General features: G+C 33.6%; 2 protein-coding genes across 2 annotated transcripts in view; both read right to left on the minus strand.

Annotated features, from left to right (window-relative positions):
• The window catches only part of LOC142348157 (serine palmitoyltransferase 1-like), a 467,259-nt gene that overhangs the window by 250,435 nt on the left and 196,195 nt on the right, over positions 1 to 20,629 (minus strand). The window lies entirely within an intron of this gene.
• On the minus strand, positions 930 to 14,026 carry LOC142348581 (uncharacterized). Its single transcript, XM_075399974.1, has 3 exons — positions 13,309 to 14,026; positions 3,342 to 3,630; positions 930 to 1,529 (listed from the first exon to the last, which is right to left on the minus strand). The coding sequence occupies exons 1-3, from the start codon at positions 13,489 to 13,491 to the stop codon at positions 1,279 to 1,281; spliced, it is 723 nt and encodes a 240-aa protein (XP_075256089.1). The 5' UTR covers positions 13,492 to 14,026; the 3' UTR covers positions 930 to 1,278.

The raw sequence follows: 20,629 nt of genomic DNA on the forward strand, positions 1-20,629 counted from the left end.
GATTGGAAAGTCATATGCCTTTCCTACGTAGGTCAGCAGCTTCGCTGTCTGCTGGCCCAGTTTGAGCGGGCAAAACAGTTGTGAAAAGAAAAGGTACTAAGCAGATGAGGATAAAGACTATCAGGAACAATTTAGTTTTGTTTTAGAAATTAATTTTATGACTTAGAAAATTGCTGCGCTCATAACCTGTTGAGTTATGAATATTTGCAAGAGGAATTAAAAGCGTTTTCGACCAAGTAGAAGAATTAATTTCTCAAAAACGAGAGAATAACTAAAATGATTTTAAAGTAGACTTTTAAGATTTACTTTAGGAGAGATCTGATTATTAGATCAAGATTGTGATTTGATTTTTGAGATGAAAAAAGGCTAAAGAATCAGCTGTATATATATATATATATATATATATATATATATATATATATATATATATATATATATATCCATTATCAGTGCGAGAAGTTCAAGATACAAAACTAATCTTAGCACCATGATTTATAGTTGGAGTCGCAAATGTTACCCAATATGGTTTGCTTCTACAATTTTCCTAGAAATTATTTGCAAGGGATGCCGTAAATATTATGCAATTACAGTTTTCTAAGAATTCGTTTACATTTCCGGTGGTATCATAAGTTTCAAAACATGCTGGAAAGATTTTACGTCAAATAATCTCACTCTAATCATTGTTATCTAGATTCATCAGTTTCAACCGAATATTGATTCTAAGCACCATTTATTGACAATTTATTTATATAATTTTGTGACTTTAATAAATTTGGTTTTGTCTCATCAATCTGTTCAGTTTAACTTTCTTCCTATTAATTCTAACTAAGTTTAAGACTATAGTTTGATCGAAATTCTAACATATAGTATACTAATTCGTTTTTCGCCTTCTGACATATTTTCGATGACGGATAAATTAACGGGGAGGATAACACGACAATAAGCTCCGATACTGTGTGTACTACCATAACAAGCGTACAAACTACTTACTCACTCTGTGTAATACTAAGCATAGTAAGATTGCAAATTGTGAAATGAATACCTTTGTTTCCTGCAACTGCTTGTTGACTGATCTTTTTGATGACGTTTTGACATTTGCTTCTGTTGCTCCAACTCACTCTAATACAGCCTTACAGTTTTAGGCAGGGACAATTTTGAGCGCCAACAAGTAGAGAACAAAAATCTCAATCCAAAGCTGCAAAGTTGAGTTCAAGGTCTTTGGGTCAGGCAAAATATGTTCACCACTTCAGTCAACGTCTGGTCACAGAGGTCAAGAGTTCAGCTTTGCATCGACCGCCTTTGTCCCAATCTGTATCCGTCTTTTCCTCCTCTGATCAAAGCCTGGTTATACTCCCGCACAATCAAGTGGGCTATCTTGACTATGAGGAATATGCGGAGTCCAGCGAGGGAGACTGTAACGAATGCCAGAGTCTGGCCCAGAGCCATGTCTGTGTTGGTATAGTTCTCCCGGAACAGGACCAGAAGAGAGGTCAGACAGGCCAGCTCGCAGATATTACTGACCAGAGAAGCTACAAATGGGAAATAAACACTAGAGCTTAAAATTTTGGAGAAGTTCTCAAAATTAAAGATTGCTCTTAGCAATGACTACGGAAGCAGAATGGTTTTTCACTATGAAATAGTTTTTAAACAAAAACATTTATACAAAATGTCATGACTACCGGAAACTTGCTGATTCGATGTTTGAGTTAAGAGATGACAAGTTAACATGCCAATATTAAATTTTCGTTAACGTGCCAATATTAAATTTTCGTATATTTAATTTCAAACGAAATTCATTTTAATTTCAGAATTTGAATTTGAAAAAAAAACAGTTTGGTTCCCTGTAACGCAACAGAATTTTTTAAACTCTTTTTCTTACTCTCAAACCTGAAACCTTTTTATCCATTGCTCCAGAAATCCTTATATTTTGAATCCTCGGTTAAGTCAAAATATTAAAACATGCTTTTAATTTTATTGATGCGGTTTGGGTCATCGATTGTCTATTTCTCAAAGTTGCTCATGATTTCAGCGAATAGTGCTGAATGATTTGGGCTATTTTGGCCTCTATTTGGGAAAATTTGGGTATTTTGGCAAAATGGGTCCCGAATTTGGTATTTTGGTAACTGAAAATTTTAGTCTGACATCTTATGCAGTACTTACCATTATAATTGTTTTCAATTCGCCAGTCGACACACAGGCCTCAAGTCGGCTTGCTCTCAATTGTAGTCATTGAGAGCCGTGAAAAACCAAAATTTTGCAAGAAAAAATTGTCATTTTTGCAATTGTAACATAAAATAACACATTTGTTGGTGCACAACACAGTCATCGAATGCAATAAAATTTGAATATCGAATTTGTGAAAGTACAAGTTACGTATGAAAATTTAGGGGCTAAATCACATATATGATTCAAAGCAAACTGTGGTTGTTTTTTCGACCAACATAGTAACTGATAAGATTCGCTTTAGCTGGGACAGTTTCACGCAGTATGGAGAAAATTTACTTTGGGGTTTTCGAAGTTATCTATCAGACTAAAACACTGCTCAAACTCACCTATACTCAAATAAATGATATTATACTTCATACACCCGTATGCCGTAATGTTATCGCGTTATCGGAACACACAAAAAGCAAAATCTCACTGTTTGATCGACCTATTTAGAATCAGTTCAGCCCGCAATTAGTTAGATAGTTATGATGTATGACTTCACCCTAGAACGAATACCTGTGCTGTGATAAAAGCGAAATTCATTCTATGAGGTACAATTAATTATGTGTAATTTTTAGCTGCGCGATACTTCCAATTCCCCGACTAAATAACCGGAATGTAGGCTTGTCTGGTGAAGTGACTGGAACAGATAAATTAGACGTTTAAAAAAACTCGATGAAAGCAAAGATGGTGAAAGTGGCCATATAAAAACCAGATAGTTGTGTATATAGAACAGTGCAAGTAAAGAAAATCTCTGAATAATCGATAAAAATTGACAATGGAACATTGATATATAATCATTTTTGCCCATTTAAGTGCAACAGCTCGTAATTTGTTTCTGACTACTGCTTCCCTTTCAACCAAGGATCTATTCGTCGAAGAAAAAATTTTTTTTTTCATGTGGGATGTATAATGATGAATTTTTTAACGTGTTATAGATACTACTGGCAGGACTATACTTGTGAAAAATCTCAGTAGCAGAGCTTTCATCGAGACAATAGCCTTATAGCGAGAGGATGCATTATCTTTTTGATCTCATAAAAAAATTTTAAAATCTCTTTGTAGGATCTAAAAACCGGTTTAAAATTTCCCAGATCACGGTGAAATTTTATACATCAAAAACTATCTCTTACCAAGCAACAGATAGTTCTGCAATCTTCTGTATATCTTCAACAACAGTGTAAACTGGCTGTAGAACATGAACAGAAAGAAGAAAGCTGTTTCGCTGACTATCAGCCCAACAGCCAGAGATTGCAAAATGGCACCCTTCCGTGCCAGAGTGTTTGATGATGTCCGGCCAGATTGTGGTAGGAAACTCTGGGCTATTTTGAGTTTGTAGTACGTATCGTATGTTTTGGATGCGGCTGTGTTGAAACAACGCACACATTTTGTGTCGTCATCTTCATTTGCGTCACGATCACGCTGAAACACGCATTATTTTAACTCTATGTTCGAAAATATTTAATACAGCCTTACCCTGGCCAAAATATAAAAGAGGATTTGTAATTTTTAACATTGCATTTAAAATAAAGCTGAGAAATAATTTGAGTTTTTCAGCAAATATTAATTTTCTCAAAAGATTTACAAAGTAGTAATGCAAAAAAGAACAAATTGTAATAACCCAGCTTCTGGTATATGACGCTAACAAAGTTGCAACTTCAGCAGAACTTTGGTGCAACGGAAGCATGCCTGGACGGAGTTCTGGAGATAGTAGGCTCGAGTCCTCTAAGTTCTCACTCTTTAGCAGTTTAAGGATTTAGCTAATACCACATCGGGTTGTCACAAAACAAACTAAACTGTCATAAAAGCAATACATTGTTAGACAAGTAGTTTAAAGAAAGGTTTTATTTGCTACGCCCATTAGAGTTCATGAGATAATTAAATTGCTAGTTCCGATATTTCTTTACGTGATATTATAAACGGTTAGGGTGTAAAAATTTTTGCTGCATCAAATATGAAAAAAAAACTTGACTCAATGACATCTAGGCGTATTTTTTTTACTTTATGAATATTTAGGTTTACAGATGACAACAACGCCGGCCGATATACAATGAAAGACAATTTCCCGGACTGATGTCTCATGATATTTCAGTACTGAATCATAAAAATTTAATTCTGTTTTTTTTTCTATACGCAGAGCTCTGATCAGGGCACTTATTTTTGTTTACTTTAATCTAATTGGTCATTTAACTATTTGACTTTTTTCGGCCAGTATTCCATTCAGCTGATTTTGCTTTACAGCACCCCGTAATCATTTATCGAATTTATTCAAAAAATAGAGTTAAGAAACCATAAGAAACCGCCATTAGTTGTGGTAGCTGACTTAAATCGATCTAAAACAGTAAATCGATCAAAGATTTTAATGAGGAAGAAGAAAAACGGCAAAATTCAAATAGTTTTAATACGGGCTTCAATTTAACTTTGTTGCCTCTGATTTCATTAGAACTAGAAGACGCTAATTTACCCTCTAAAGAAGAGGTAACTATCATGAGAATGGTTCAAAGTGCCTACTTGTGGGATAAAAGGCCATTTGGCTAAATGAACAGTGACGCAAAAAAAGCGAGGCACCACGTTTCCATGAACACAAATTTTACAAACGAAAAATAATACCTTGAAACCGTTGCTGTTTTTAAGTGTATAGACTAAACCTAACTTCACGTTATGAAATAAAAAGGAATTTGTTGAACTCCAAATGCTTCTGCATTGATAACAAAAAAACCTTGTTGAGATTTCTGCAACAGATTTATAACCACTTCATTTCAACTGGTTCACGTTAAACTATACCCGGGTCGAGGTTTGGCGCTGACTTCTCTTTTTTTCTTGTTAAATTAAATCAGATTGAATAAACGTTGGAAAGCAAATGCGGTGAATTTTTGTAAGAAATGCGGTGAAATGTGGTGAATTGTTTTTTTTTCACCGCATTCACCGCTTTCACCGCATTTGCTACAATAATTTGCCACAAAAGTCAATGCGCTGAAATTTTGTAAGAAATACGGTGAATTCCGCGGTGAATTTTTGAAAGAAATGTGGTGAAATGCGGTGAAATATTTATTTTCAGCGCATTCACCACAATCACCGCATTTAAAAAAATCGACCACATTCACCGCATTTCTTACAAAAAATTACAGAAAAACCTCGACCCGGGAAGTCTTATTAATTCCAACTTCAATTGAAATGTTAAATTTCTTTGTGGTTGAATTGCGTTTTAGGGGCTCATTGCCCTAAAAGGGCCCGATGAGTGGCAAATTAAATCGATGCCACTATTTTTTGCGTTTAAATTCAGCCAGTGATTGAGAAACATATTCTTAAATTAACTAAGTGTATAGACTAAACCTAACTTCACGTTATGAAATAAAAAAGGAATTTGTTGAACTCCAAATGCTTCTGCATTGATAACAAAAAAACCTTGTTGAGATTTCTGCAACAGAGTTATAACCACTTCATTTCAACTGGTTCACGTTAAACTATACCCGGGTCGAGGTTTGGCGCTGACTTTTCTTATTTTTCTTCTTAAATTAAATCAGATTGAATAAACGTTGGAAAGCAAATGCGGTGAATTTTTGTAAGAAATGCGGTGAAATGTGGTGATTTGTTTTTTTTCACCGCATTCACCGCTTTCACCGCATTTGCTACAATAATTTGCCACAAAAGTCAATAAAGTGAAATTTTGTAAGAAATACGGTGAATTCCGCGGTGAATTTTTGAATTCCGCGGTGAAAAAAATAGCAAATGGGTGCGAAGTTCAAAAAAAACTTTTCGATTTTTGAAAACAATTAATTTCACAGTCATCAATGTCATCAGATATCAACTGAAACCACTAAAATGCTCCTTTATATATACACAGGAAGCAATTGAGACATGTCATTATCCAATTATCGATTGTGCAAAATTTCAAAGCCAAAGGAATCAACAATTTTTGTTATAATTTAAAAAAACCAAAATTAATTTGAAATGCACAAATAAATAAAAATCTAAAATTTTGTGAAATTTCGTTGTAACAGCAGTAACAAAGCCCGAAACAATTGTTTGAAGCGAGAACCGTTCTAAAAATTAAATTATAGCTCACTGGAAAGGGGTTGTGACCTGTTTTTAAAGTGACTGAGGTAAAAGTCTAGCAAAAACTTTTTAAAAAAGACGAAACTCAAAAACTCAATTTTATATTTGAAAAGAAATATTTTTAAAAATGAAAGCAGGCTAAAGATTACTACAAAAAGCGATAGATTAAGCTGAGTCTGTTAATAATGAGACTAAGTCAAGAGCCCACAAAAAACAAATACATAAAGAAGCCGAAATTTCAATCCAATTTTACGACATGACACTGTTCAAGGCACTATATTTATAAGATGATGCCAGCAAGAACTTTAAATTATCATTTTACCTTCATGCATGCTAACATCAACGAGCCTCCTTTATAAAGGGGCTACTTAGACATGACAACAAAAAAATCCAAAAACTGAACAGTATGGAAATCTCAAAAAAAAATTATCAAACTAAATGGTCGAAGCAATCAGTCACATTGTACAACCAAGGGCGAAACAAATGTTTGAGTCAACGAAAGGAATTGAGACTTCTAATGAGTGAAAATGAGTAACATGTTGATGCAAATAAAAAGAGGAGACAGATGAAAAAACGTATATCAACTCCTTGTGCTGACCCGGTCCCCATCAAAACGAGAAACCTGAGGCGAAAGAAGAAAGAGCAAAACAACACAAACAAGGGACTAAAATAAGAACCAAAAACTTCAAAGTAAAAGAGACGAGCAAAGTTCCCGCAAAATTACAACTAGGTGATTACAACCCTTTTTGTCATTTATGGCAGATCACTTTCTGTCAGTATTTCAGAGGGCTGGTTTTATACATTTGTCTAAGAATTAATACATCGGGTGAACCTTCGTGCGCACCATATAATCTCCTTAAGGGTACGGATGTTTTCAAATCAACTGTTCTGAACAGACTGTTATCAAGAACACAAAGAAAAGTGCTTAAAAAAAGTAATAGAAGTAATCTGAATCTATTTCTTTTTAGAATACCATAAAAAGTTTTAATGAATTTGACCGTAGAATCAATGATTTGTCATTAGCGCTAAGTTGATCAACGTTTTCAAACAATTGAACAGGCCAGAAATTTTCATTAACGATTATCAAAAAAACCTCAAGTTTTTTGCATAAAACCTCATAATTTTTTGATTTTTGAGTTTTTTTGAAAATCACAAAAATCATGGGAAAAATTAAAAGATAATCAAAAAATTAAATTTTTTTGCAAAAAAAAACCTCTAATATTTTGGCTTTTTGAGATTTAACGAAAATCAACGAAATCATGAAATCATGGGAAAAATAAAAAAAATTGACCAAAGAAATAGAAATTTTTTGCAAAAACAATCTCAAAATTTTTGCATTTTTGAGATTTTATTGAAAATCATCAATTTTAAAGAAAAAATTCAAAACTGCTCAGAAAAACCAAAAAATTTGGCAATAAATATCAAATTTTTTGGGCATCTGAGATTCTTGGAAATCGCCAAAACCAAGTAAAAAATTCCAAAACGATCAAAATAAACCAATTTATTTTTGCAAAAAAACCTGAAAATGTTTGAATTAATGATATAAAAACCTCAAATTTTTGGATTTAGAAAAGTTTAAAAACTCACTAAAATTATTTAAACTTCATGATCAATCAAAAATAACCAAATAGATTCCAGGCGACTGTCCGACAACATTAAGGAATCATTAGGTACCCATCATAAACTTCTAATTGTTTTTTCTCCAGTAGAAGCGACTGTCAGCTGAAACCAATACAGAAAAAAAACTGTTGAGAACTTGGAAATTTCATTTTTTAGTTCTGTAGTTAGCTATATTACACTTGTTTGACGACCGTACGTTGAATAAACAACAACTAGTGTTTTTCATGGAAAATTGTTGCTGCTTACCCCATACCTTTGTTAAATTTTGTTCTGTTTAAAGAGGTTAATTAGTGGGCAATCTGCAACTGTTCTCAAAAAAGTCCAACGTTAGTACAGAAAAAAGTAATTAGGTAATCAAAACAATAATAAAATATTTTACGAAGAAATTCTTAGAGAGGAGCTTTAGCTATGCTGCTGTTCTTGCAGAATAAAAGTCATTGTTTGCAAATTACGAAGAGCTTATGGCAACTTTTGAGGCAAACCAAATAACGCCGCCTTTGTTGGCACTAACAGAGACCTGGTTGAAGGATTACTCAAACAACCAATTGTTCTGCAACAAAAATTTACAAAAAGTTGTTACATGCAACCGACCTAAAAAACGGGCGGAAATGTAGCTCTGCTCGCAAGCAAAGAACATCAATTATCAACCATAAAGAGCTCTGCAAACAATGACATACAAGTTTTAACGGCAATTTGCATTTCAAAATATCAGTGTTTTGTAGTAACGATTGTGTACAAGGCTCCACAAAACATATATTTACATTCCAAAATTTTCTTTTAGAATATTTTTTGTCAGGGGACAAAAAACAATCACATTTTATGCGGGTACTTAACATAGAGTTCTCAAGAAAAAATTTTAAAAAATTTCTTAGGGGAATCAGCTTTCTAAAATACCTAAAATCAAAGAAAAACGAGCCTAGCAGAGCAACGATCAGAAGCAACTCAACTCTGGTCATTTTCTTTGTAAATTTTGAATGTGAAACAGAGGTTCTGAAAACCAAAGTGTCAGACAATTATGGAGTTTATTTGAAAGTAAGTGATCTGAACGATAATCAAAATAACACAATAGGAGAAGATGAACAACAAAAATAGAGAAAAGGGAATGCTTACTAACTCAACAAGCTTACTAACGTTCTGGAGTTAAATGTCGAATTGTCAAAGAAACTTAAGTCAAAGGATGATTTTTTTTGGTTCTGTACAGTGGCGAAAGGAGTGCGCTATCTGGAGAAAATTTTAATTATAACTCTGGATCTTATAACTCCAACAAAAATCATCAAAAAGAAAAAAGAACAAAACTGTATAATTTTCTGCAGTCAAGGTCACAACAAGTAAAAACAACAATACAACTTAAAAAACAACAAATGAAAAACATTTTACGAAACACCAAGAACTACTACGAAAAATAATTTTGATAAACAAAACGATTCCAACGGCAAAAACTTATATAGTTATCTGAATCAAGTTTGCCATCCAAATACAAAAGTAATCAGACATCACAAACACTATTAATTCCGGAACACTCAATTAATACTTTGTAAAAATTGGCCCCTCATTTGCAAAAAAAATTGAGAAACCGTTTGATGGGAATACGAATAATCAAATTGTTGACTCTTTTGTTTTAGAACGACGAAGCTAAGTTCAAAATGAAGCAAATTGCAAAGGAAAAATAGTTCCGATTATTTGAGTTGAACGAACCATCTTCTAAAAACAATTAATCCAGTCATTAGAGGAAAGCTCACAGATATTTTCAACAAAAACATAGTTGAATCAATTTATCCCACAAACTTAAAAATTTCAAAAATTGAGTAACCTTATGATGGGAATACAATTAATCGAAGTGTTGACTCTTTTGTTTTAGAGCAGGCACAAAACAACGTAATTATGTTCAAAATAAAGCAACTTGCAAAGGAAAAAGAGTTCCGATTTTATGAGTTTAACAAACCATCTTCAAAAAACAAATATTCCAGTCATTAAAGGAAAGCTCACAGATATTTTCAACAAAATCATAATTGAACCAATTTATCCCACAAACTTAAAAATTTCAAAAATTGTGGTGGCAATTTTCAATGATGGAGATCCAATTGAGCCTAACAATTACAGACCAATTTTTTTATCATTTTGTGGCAAAATTTTTGGGAGAATTGTTAAACGAAGACTGATTAAGCGCGGACTTTTCGGCTGAAAAACAAAATTCTCTCCAGAAAACAATTAGGTTTTCTGACTGCGAGATCAACTGTCATTGCTTTAAAAGAAATGCTGGAAAACACTCAGAGATTCAGGAGAAAAAAGTTTTGGCTCATTGTACCTTGCTTGACCTCTCAAAAGCGTTTGATACTGTTGGTCAAAGCATTTTGCTAGACAAAGGTTCCAAATATGGTTTGAGAGCAGTACTAATGAATTTAGTACACATAATGTAAATTTGAATGAATAACTCTGAAACGATGCAGCAACAGGCAAATTGTCTCCTAGCACTCGTTCAGTACGACGTTTTCTACTCTAATTTGTTAAATTATTCGAAGCTTGACATTTTGGTACTGAAAACAAATTGATTACTATTGACCGAGAAAACTTTTGTTCAATAAATTCTCGTTTTTCATAACGAAGAGTTCTCTTGTAGTCCGTTTTAGAGTCTTCAACGTTTCCTAATTTAAAAGCGTTACAAAACTGAAATTTGAGTACTAATTTGTAAAGGTCTGAATTATCAATTTTTATAAGCAAAGCTTCTCTTAGTCTTTTTTAGAGATTTCAACTTTTCCTAGTTTAATAGCGTTACAGAAGTGCTTTTTGAGTACTAATTGGTAAAGGTCCAAAAATTATCAAATATTTGGTGCTTTTAGTTAAAATTGTGTGCCATTTTGCGACAAAAAGAAAAAAAAGTAAAAAAAAACAATATACAGACGACAGCGTCACCTGATCATTCTTTTGTACTCTTACAATTTTAAGACGCCCTAAATGCGTGTGACTAGCGTCCTCTGATCCAATGCCCTCAAGATCTTGACCCCAGCAGTTCTCGACTATCATCAACAATCAGACCAGATCATTTCCATGTTTTTGTTATGTGCGCCTAACACAAAAATCAGTGACATGGGGTCTATAGTGGGAATAGAATTCTGCTACGAATTCAACGTATAACAACTGCTTTTGCTGACACGGCCCGTTGAAACGAGAACTCAACTGCAATATGTGAAAATCACTCAACCAGAAATCTTCTTTGTTTTTTGGTATAGTGATAAGCCCAATTCGTAGAATAACATCAATGCAAATTTTATTCAAGGAAAGACTAGCCTCATAAACTTAAATCGGCAAAGCTAGCTCGATATTTTCAGCACGTCCTATGTTTGAGAGTGGTCGCTGATTCAAATTTTTTAGAAAAAAGAAATCTAAAAGGCTAAGCAAACGATTTAGTGGCATATTTGAAGTTATGTTTAGTGGGAAATCGGTTAGCTTTGGTATTTCAAAAATGATATGTATAGCGCGCTTAGAACGGAGTTTTTAGACGGGAGTTTTGATATAAAGCGCACAATAACTCTCTATCTAATGATATAATATATTCGTTTCATTTAAATTCTCGGTAACATCCTCCAGCACGCAAAAAGTTGTTGGGATGATCGATCAAGCTTAACGACCGGATGGAGGAGCAATCATGACAACGTGCGCATGACGGCGGAACCTTTTCGAAGTTTTTGTATCCGCGCAGTGTGATAGCAACAACGAGGGTGGCATTCTTCAACTATCAAAACTAATTCACCGAACGTTAGCAGATGCTCGACAAGCGTCTGCCCCTTAGATCTACCGATCACAAGAAACATACTCTTTGAGTTAAGGAGCCCAAATTGTTTTGCTGTATGACTGTGCACGATCGTACCGCTTGCGGTGATCGAACTCGTCGACGCTAACGGTGGGGGGAATTCCAGTTGCTTGGTTACCAAAAAAAACATGATTGATTGTAACTGCACCTAGAGCGGACGGGTCGACGCTTACGGGCTTTAACGGACGTGCGTTCAGTGCGTATTCGACTAGACCAAAATAAGTGTTCAAACCTTATCTGTGAGGCAACGTGTACCGAGGATGGTCTACTTTTTTCTTTTAAAACTACGGGCCAGCCTCTTGCCTCGATGCCATCCTGTTGGAGCGCGTTGGGCTGATTGAACTTCCACTTATAGCCCTCATGCGCAAGTTCCGCGGCGATGTGGCGCACGTTCCGTTTTTCAGTACATTCATGGTGTTCTTTTTCCGCTCCGATAAAGTTCGTACAGTTATCTGACCAAATAATATCAAGCGTACCCCGACGGGAGACAAATCGCTCCACTCCCAAAACAAAGGAACTGTTGTTCATTGACGGTACGACTTCAGCATGGACAGCACGAGTAATCGGCAAAGCGAAGAGAAGCCCCACCACTTCTCGGAAGCTGGACGAACGGTAACATAAAATGGGCCAAAGTAATCAATCCCGGTGTTTGTAAAGGGAGGATACCGGTGAGCGAGGACTTTCTGCATAAGACGCAGTTTGATTTGGCAGTGATAAACGTAGTTTGTAAATTGCGTAACGTTTCTGTTTTTTTGACCGTAAGTAATCGACGCCCTTGTTGTAGTTTTTCAAGTAAGTGTGCCGCGGAAAAGCTCAATAAATGTATGACGCGTATCCAGCACAATAAGATGCTTCAAAGTGAATTTCCACTAGCCGTCGAAATCGACCACCAGAACGGATGAGACCATGAGGCCTAATAAACGGTGTAATCTGAGCATTGTGGCCGCTCTTTTTGACGGATTTGTTTTCAAGATCGTTTCTTTCGGCACTAAGGACTCTCCTGGAACAAACCACTGTCAACAACAAAAGCCAGAAGAGCAAAATTTGAAACAACCAAGAGAGTAAAACAACAAAAAATAAACGTAAACAACAAAAGTAAAGAAAGAGAAGAAAAGTTCGCACATATTGACAAATCAATGATTCTAGCTTTTTGTCATCATTAGCGGTGTTTATTTTGGGCTAGAATTTAAAAGAGCTGGTGTTATACATTTGTCTAAAATTACCACATCGGTTGCAATTTTGCCTGCGCAATATAATCTTCTTAGGGATGTGCATTTATAAAACTAAGAGATCTAAACAGACTGTTGTTTGAGGAACTCATGTAACTTCAACAGGTAATAGAGCCAATCTGAATCAATTAGCTAGTATAGGAGCTACGGAGGGTACGGTTGCCTGTGATTTTCGGACTCTCCGAGACAAAGTCGAGTTGAGATCACAGTTCACTCACCTGGGAGAAATTATGCATTTGAGGTCAATCTGATCAGAGGTCACAAATGCCTCAACTTGAGCACTTTAATGTCTTTCGATCAAATTTTAAAATAAATTTTTTATTTTTTGTCCAAAATCTAGCCCATTGTTTTTTAGAGAAACTGCTTTTCACGAAAGTTTCCACTTACCAGAGAGTCGCAAAACTTGAAAACTCCAATTTGTACCTCCCGGATGTCATGTTCGTTGATGGGAGACCTTGTTGATTGGACTGCCCAATTTGATGACGTCACGCTTACCACTGTGAATGAAATAGCTGTCAGCTGAACAAGAAGGATGATAACTATAAGTGCTGCTTTCTGGCGACCCATCATTGAAATATTATCCGCAAATAAGATAACTAATTTGACTACATCGAGTATAATTTTAAGAAATTTGCCAACCGAATTAGATGAAAAACTTTATTTAATTTGGTATAACCTATTATAAAACGAAAAGTAAATCATTGGTAACAGTCCCAAAACAGTAATAATTGATTTAAAAACAGATTAACGAATCAACGTAATAATAGAAAATTATATATGAATCATCGCTTCATTGCGGAAAGGTAAAACCAAAATTTTGTGCTACATTTAATTTCGATACATTTTGTTAAGTACAAAAAGTTAGCTGCATTTTAATAGCTGAGACATTATAAAAAATGAAGCAGTTCTACAAATTGTTTTGTAAAAGATATCACATTATTTTTAATTTCACAAGAATTTGCAGTTTACTTTTCGAGAATAGCGAATCTAATTTTGCTCATTGAAATAACTGCTGTTTTAAAACATGTGAACCACCATCAAGTTCACCGCCATTATCAATTGCACTTTCAAATTAGGCAAACCATTCGATAATGGTTAGAACGTGATATGAATTGTGGGTCTTTCAGAACTGAGTTGTTTGCACAAGAGATTTGACACAAAATGGTTATAAACTGAACATGTGTGATATTTATCATCTAGTAACCACCACGCGCGCTTACGTGTCGAGAAGGTTTGAGCAAGTTTATGTCATGTCTTTGTGTCGAAATTTAGCTATATGGTTGTTTCGAAGAAGATTTATGTGTTACAGGTTTGAAATCATATTATCAAAAACGTGACCCATGGAATAAACCGATGTGAATTGGTAATTATTGATTGATATGTTTTACTTCCATATCATTAGGCTTCCATGTAATTTGTGTAAGATGTGATAAGATGCGATCTCTTATAATGTTCCCATCGCGCTCATCCACATTTTTGGCTTAATTGTATACCAAATGAGGAAGGGATAGAAAAACTTTTAAATTTCAAATATTGTTCATTGGTGTATAAATAATTTTTGTGTGAATAAAAAATGCTTCTGACTCAAATCACTTAGTAAAGTAATTAAATCCTGCCAATATTTAATATACTAAAGGATCATACCTGCCATTACTAAGACTACTGGACCAGACAAACAACAAAATCAAGTAAGAACAACAAACATTATCTCATCGCTAAAAAATTGATATATTCAATTGTGCATTCTTTCTAAACGCCAAATATGTGATATCTGACTTATCAGTAATGTGACAAGACAAGAAAAAGAACCTCAAAATGGGAAATGTCAAAAATTCTTAAAAAAATGTGATTGCCAAGCCAAAAAACCAATATATAAAATGTACGCAATTAATATTCAATATTAATACATTAGAAAGACAATGCAACATGCCTTTCTTGACCTTAACTAAAAGAGAAACGAAAACTATGAAAAAATTTGTAAGTACAGCTCAATAATTCATTGTCTAATTTGACAACAAATAATTTTATTGGTCAAATATACCATCAGCTTTCGACTGAGAAAATTAGATAGGTTTTCGAGAATCTCTTTATGAAATCAGTTGATTATTTCAGTAGTAAGCGTTGAGTTAAATTACTCAGTTCAGTAATTAATTTAAAATTGTCACCTCGAATATCTTTTGTAAAATGGTATTATCTCAGGAAAAGTTTGGGGTTGTTTTCACTCCTGATTTTACAGACTCTTCTAGTTTCAATTTGATCAGTCTAAAAAGCTGCTCCGAAATAATAGGAAACTAATTTTGTAACATTAATGAAAATAAGTTCCCTGGAAAACTAAAAACTATTTTTTTAATTGGAAAACAAAAATTATAAAATTGAAATTGAGGAAGTTTTCAATTGGTGTGAATAAATATTTTTAAGGACGCGTTTAGTTGATTGTTCAAGCTGAGTAAAAAGACAACTATAACACATTTTTGAATTAGTTCTTTTCTAAAAATTGAGCAAAAATATCTACTAGAATAAAAATCTAATGTAAAAACAACAACCTAATAAATGGAGTGCTTGCAAACTTAATGCAGATAGGATAAAAATTTTCCTGTAGAACGTTTCGACTATTTTTTAACAAATGGAATATAAAAATTCCAATTATTTCTAGCTATTGTTCATTATGTATTCTGCCGATGTATATTGTTCTCCAAGGACGACAGGGGCTGTAAAAATATATGCGCGGCATTCAATAGGAACAGCAAAAATTGGATCATTATCGTAAAAATCAACTTGACCTAAAAATATGCATTCTTTTTGCATTTTTTTTTCTGAAACTTTTCTGGTGTTATTTAAAACTTTTTTAAGCATTTTTGCCAAATAACTAATTTGCATCAAATCATAAAAATTCTAAAAATCATAAAAATTTATAAGGGATATTCTGCAAAAATATGCAACAAATGTAGCAGTTTGGAAACCCGTACTCTTACTGTGTGTTGCCGTTATGTTTGCATTTTTACGTTTTCGTTAATTGGGGCTAAAAAACCCCCCTCTCAAAAATTTGCGCGTGAGAAAAGATGTTCAGCATCAAACGAGCCGATGATATTCAGGTTCAACCTTCTTTTGTGGACTTTTGCTCTACGAATTTCAAATCAAAAGTTAGTCAAAGTTACAGTAATAAGCGCTTCAGTTTTCAATGCTTTTTGAACCTTTTCTTTAAGCCTTACAATTACATGCAAAAACCTGTTCACAGCTAAATGCAAACACAGAAAAAGCTAAATGTGTCAAAAAAAAGGTATCTAAAAATATTTTCTGTCACTAGTTAGCAAACTGTTTGATCTGAGGGATTTTGATTTTATTGGTAACTTTAGATACGTAAAACAGTATTTGTCGCTTAAGTCAACGAAAACAAAGTTATGATTTGCACTCATTTTTAATTCAGAACTCCGAAAAAGTTTTGTATTGTTTCTGTCTTCACCGATTGTTATAGTCATAAACCAACTTGAAAATGAAGACAATTTCTTTTCTCGTAATAAAGTTTCTGAAAATGGCATGAGCAAATTTGATAGAAACAAGTACAGTTTTCATTTTGCAGGGTAATCGAAAAATTTGATAATTATAAATCGCATTTGCTACAGAGAAATTCAATGAAGGCATTCGTTGCCATGTTCATTGGCAATGTATCTTGAGGCTTAACTAACTGTACTTGATTTGTCCTGCCCGGTTCGAGATTTTTACTTAAAATTATGTAAGAAATGCGCTGACAACCGCTGGAAGAAATTTTCTTGCGGATATTTTTTCCATAATTAACCGTTTAATTGCTGAATTTTCAACAAATTTCGTACATAAATGCAGTACCTGTCAACACATTAAGTGGATAATTATATTAGATTTTTCCGCAATCATTTTTTGAGAGCATGTCAGCCGCTATTCATCATGGTCTTTTCATAATTCTGATGTTTTGCAAATTCGGTTAGTTTTGATTTTTTTGCTTCTGCATATATAGAAGCAAAAAAATCAAAACTAACCGAATTTGCAAAACATCAGACTTATGAAAAGACCATGATGAATAGCGGCTGACATGCTCTCATAAAATGATTGTGGAAAAATCTAATATAATTATCCACTTAATGTGTTGACAGGTACTGCATTTATGTAAGAAATTTGTTGAAAATTCAGCAATTAAACGGTTAATTATGTAAAAAATATCCGCAAGAAAATTTCTTCCAGCGGTTGTCAGCGCATTTCTTACATAATTTTAAGTAAAAATCTCGAACCAGGCAGGACAAATCAAGTACAGTTAGTTAAGCCTCAAGATACATTGCCAATGAACATGGCAACGAATGCCTTCATTGAATTTCTCTGTAGCAAATGCGATTTATAATTATCAAATTTTTCGATAACCCTGCAAAATGAAAACTGTACTTGTTTCTATCAAATTTGCTCATGCCATTTTCAGAAATTTTATTACAAGAAAAGAAATTGTCTTCATTTTCAAGTTGGTTTATGACTATAACAATCGGTGAAGACAGAAACAATACAAAACTTTTTCGGAGCTCTGAAATAAAAATGAGTGCAAATCATAACTTTATTTTCGTTGACTTAAGCGACAAATACTGTTTTACGTATCTAAAGTTACCAATAAAATCAAAATCCCTCAGATCAAACAGTTTGCTAACTAGTGACAGAAAATATATTAAGCTACCTTTTTCTTGACACATTTAGCTTTTTCTGTGTTTGCATTTAGCTGTGAACAGGTTTTTGCATGTAATTGTAAGGCTTAAAGAAAAGGTTCAAAAAGCATTGAAAACTGAAGCGCTTATTACTGTAATTTTGACTAACTTTTGATTTGAAATTCGTCGAGCAAAAATCCACAAAGAAGTTTGAACCTGAATATCATCGGCTCGTTTGATGCTGAACATCTTTTCTCACGCGCAAACTTTTGAGAGGGGGGTTTTTTAGCCCCAATTAACGAAAAAGTAAAAATGCAAGCATAACGGCAACACACAGTAAGAGTACGGGTTGCCAAACTACTACATTTGTTGCATTTTTTTTGCAGAATATCCCTTATGGATTTTTAAGATTTTTAAAATTTTTATGATTTGATGCAAATTAGTTATTTGGCAAAAATGCTTAAAAAAGTTTTAAATAACACCAGAAAAGTTTCAGAAAAAAAATGCGAAAAGAATGCATATTTTTAGGTCAAGTTGATTTTTACGATAATGATCCAATTTTCGCTGTTCCTATTGAATGCCGCGCATATATTTTTACAGCCCCTGTCATCCTTGGAGAACAATATACATCGGCAGAATACACAATGGGGCAGTGTGGCCACTGCGAAGTCGAAAAGATGACAACTTGACTACACCTCATACATAATCAACCAAAAACGGAACTAATTCTCCATTCCTTACCATGTATTTTTTAAAATTTGTACCATTCAGACTGTTAGGTCGACCATGCTTAAGAATTCGGTTTCAGTTTACCCTTTTTCATATTCAAATCTACGCCCGTTGTGCCCTAAGTCCTACTAGCACAGCTGATAAAAATTCATGGGCTTTTTGAATTAAAAACAAATCCTCTGATTGTAATTTCACATTTTTATCGCTGATCAATTTATGATACTGTGTCAGTCAAAAATTAAGTTAAAAGTAACATTGAATTATTATACAAATTGAATAATTACTAAATTCGTGCCAAACAAACGTCGCAAGGATAACTCACAAATATTTTATACCTTTACGAAAGTTCTGATGTGCTAATTGGTATTTTAACCCCCTGTACGCTTGCTTTTGTCTTCATTGGCCACAACGCTACAGTGTTCAGTTGATATTCTTGCATTCGAAGAAAATAAAATAAGTCTTGAGGTAAAATCTTCCAACAGAACCAATTTTTAGTGCACCTCCTTTTTCGCTCTAACAACTTTTAATTATAAAATTAGAGTTGGTTAAGAACATATGGACTTCCAACGGATGGGTTTTTGAACAAACTGAAAGAAAAACTGGGGACATTCGGGGCAAGCAACTTTTTCATCCAACACCCATTATTAGATTACAAAAATTTATATTTATAGCTTTAAACTTAACTAGATACCGTCGGGGGAATTGCTCTCAAACGACAAGATGGCATGAGAGTAATAATTAAATTTAGGCCAATAGAGGGAGATGAGGTTGCAAATTGTCCGTGACATTTAGCATTTGAAGAAATAACGGTGCGCTGTCCATATTCATCTCACTATTTCGATGAAAAGTTCAATTACTCAGATAGCCAAAAACATTTTACAACAAAACAGCCACGAAAAAATATTGAATGAAAATTTATATAAGGGATACAATAATGGTTTTAAACTTCGTTCGAGTGCAACTAACACCTTTATGGGCTTTGCTGAGTTTTATTGTAAGTCCATATATAGTTGATCGGGGATCCCAATTAACTGTTCGATTTTGCCATTCTTATTATCGTTTCTAGCAGTGTTATCAAGATTAATCAACAGATGTTGGAGTTTCTGAGAATTGAAAAAGAACAAGGAGACTCGTTAATGTGCGTTCGCACATCATGTTCCGACCCGAGCACATCTACATTTTTGACTTAATTGTCAACAAATGAAGACATAATTTAACAAAATTGTTACAAAACCTAACTACTAATTGAATTACATAATACCATGCCTCATTACAGCGCTGACGAGATCTGCCATTGAAAAGATTACGAGAAAAAACAACAAACAATAAAATAAGCAAAAACAAAAATTTCACGACAGAAAACCAATATCTAAACATCTAATTTTAAAAGCACCTAGTATTAACGTCAGAATGCAATCAGATCAAACCTTAACTAAACAAATTTAGTTTTCCTAACTATACAGCAGATGGATGTTTTCTTTAAAGAGACTAGGTAACAATTCGACAAAGAGAGGAAAAACTGAAGTTAAAATCAAAAATCAATCAACTTTCTTTAAAATAAATAGTTTCAAAAGTCTAAAAAACCATTAGCTTATAAAAAAATAACGCTTGATAAATTTACTAAAAAGTCATTAAGAAACCAGTGGGACCCGTCTTTGGTTAGACTAAGCCACAGGAACGGACTACAGACGCAGAAAATTTCAAAAAATTACGAACAAATTGCAAAAACACAAATTATTGAAGCCATTAAAATCCTTAGCTTTTATCTGAACATTATGCATCTTTATTTCTGTTTTTATTTAAACTGAATCGGTTTTAATTTATAATGAAATAACAAATAATTTCATTTGGGTCACATCTGTTATTAACTGAATGTGCTAAAAGAAGCGAAAAAGAAACAAAAATATACCACTCACTGAAAAAGCATCTTGACAATCAAACAGAACATCAGTAACGAGATAAAATCAGAAGACATGTTAATTTTTGAAACTCAAGGAATTGGATGGGACCTCTCAATGATGAGAATAAGTTAAAAGTTGACGAAAAAGAAAACAAAAACTGAAAAATTTGAAAAACTTCTGAAAATGAATATCACAAACTTTAAGACTTTTCTCTATAAACTGGCTGTTTTGGGTAACATCTTTTATTCATTTGGAAATTAGAAATTTTTGAGACCGTTTAGCAATTTAAAGCTGCCTAAAGAAAAAAAAACAGCAAATTCAAAAAAAAATTAAGCGAGAAAAGTGTCAAAGCCATTAGAAAAAGAACATTTCAAAAAATTTTTTTCAACTTTCAATTAATTTTTAATAGCATTGGAATTGTTT

Source organism: Convolutriloba macropyga, chromosome 10 (genome assembly GCF_964194025.1).
Source record: "Convolutriloba macropyga chromosome 10, txConMacr16.3, whole genome shotgun sequence".
Lineage (NCBI taxonomy): Eukaryota > Metazoa > Xenacoelomorpha > Acoela > Convolutidae > Convolutriloba > Convolutriloba macropyga.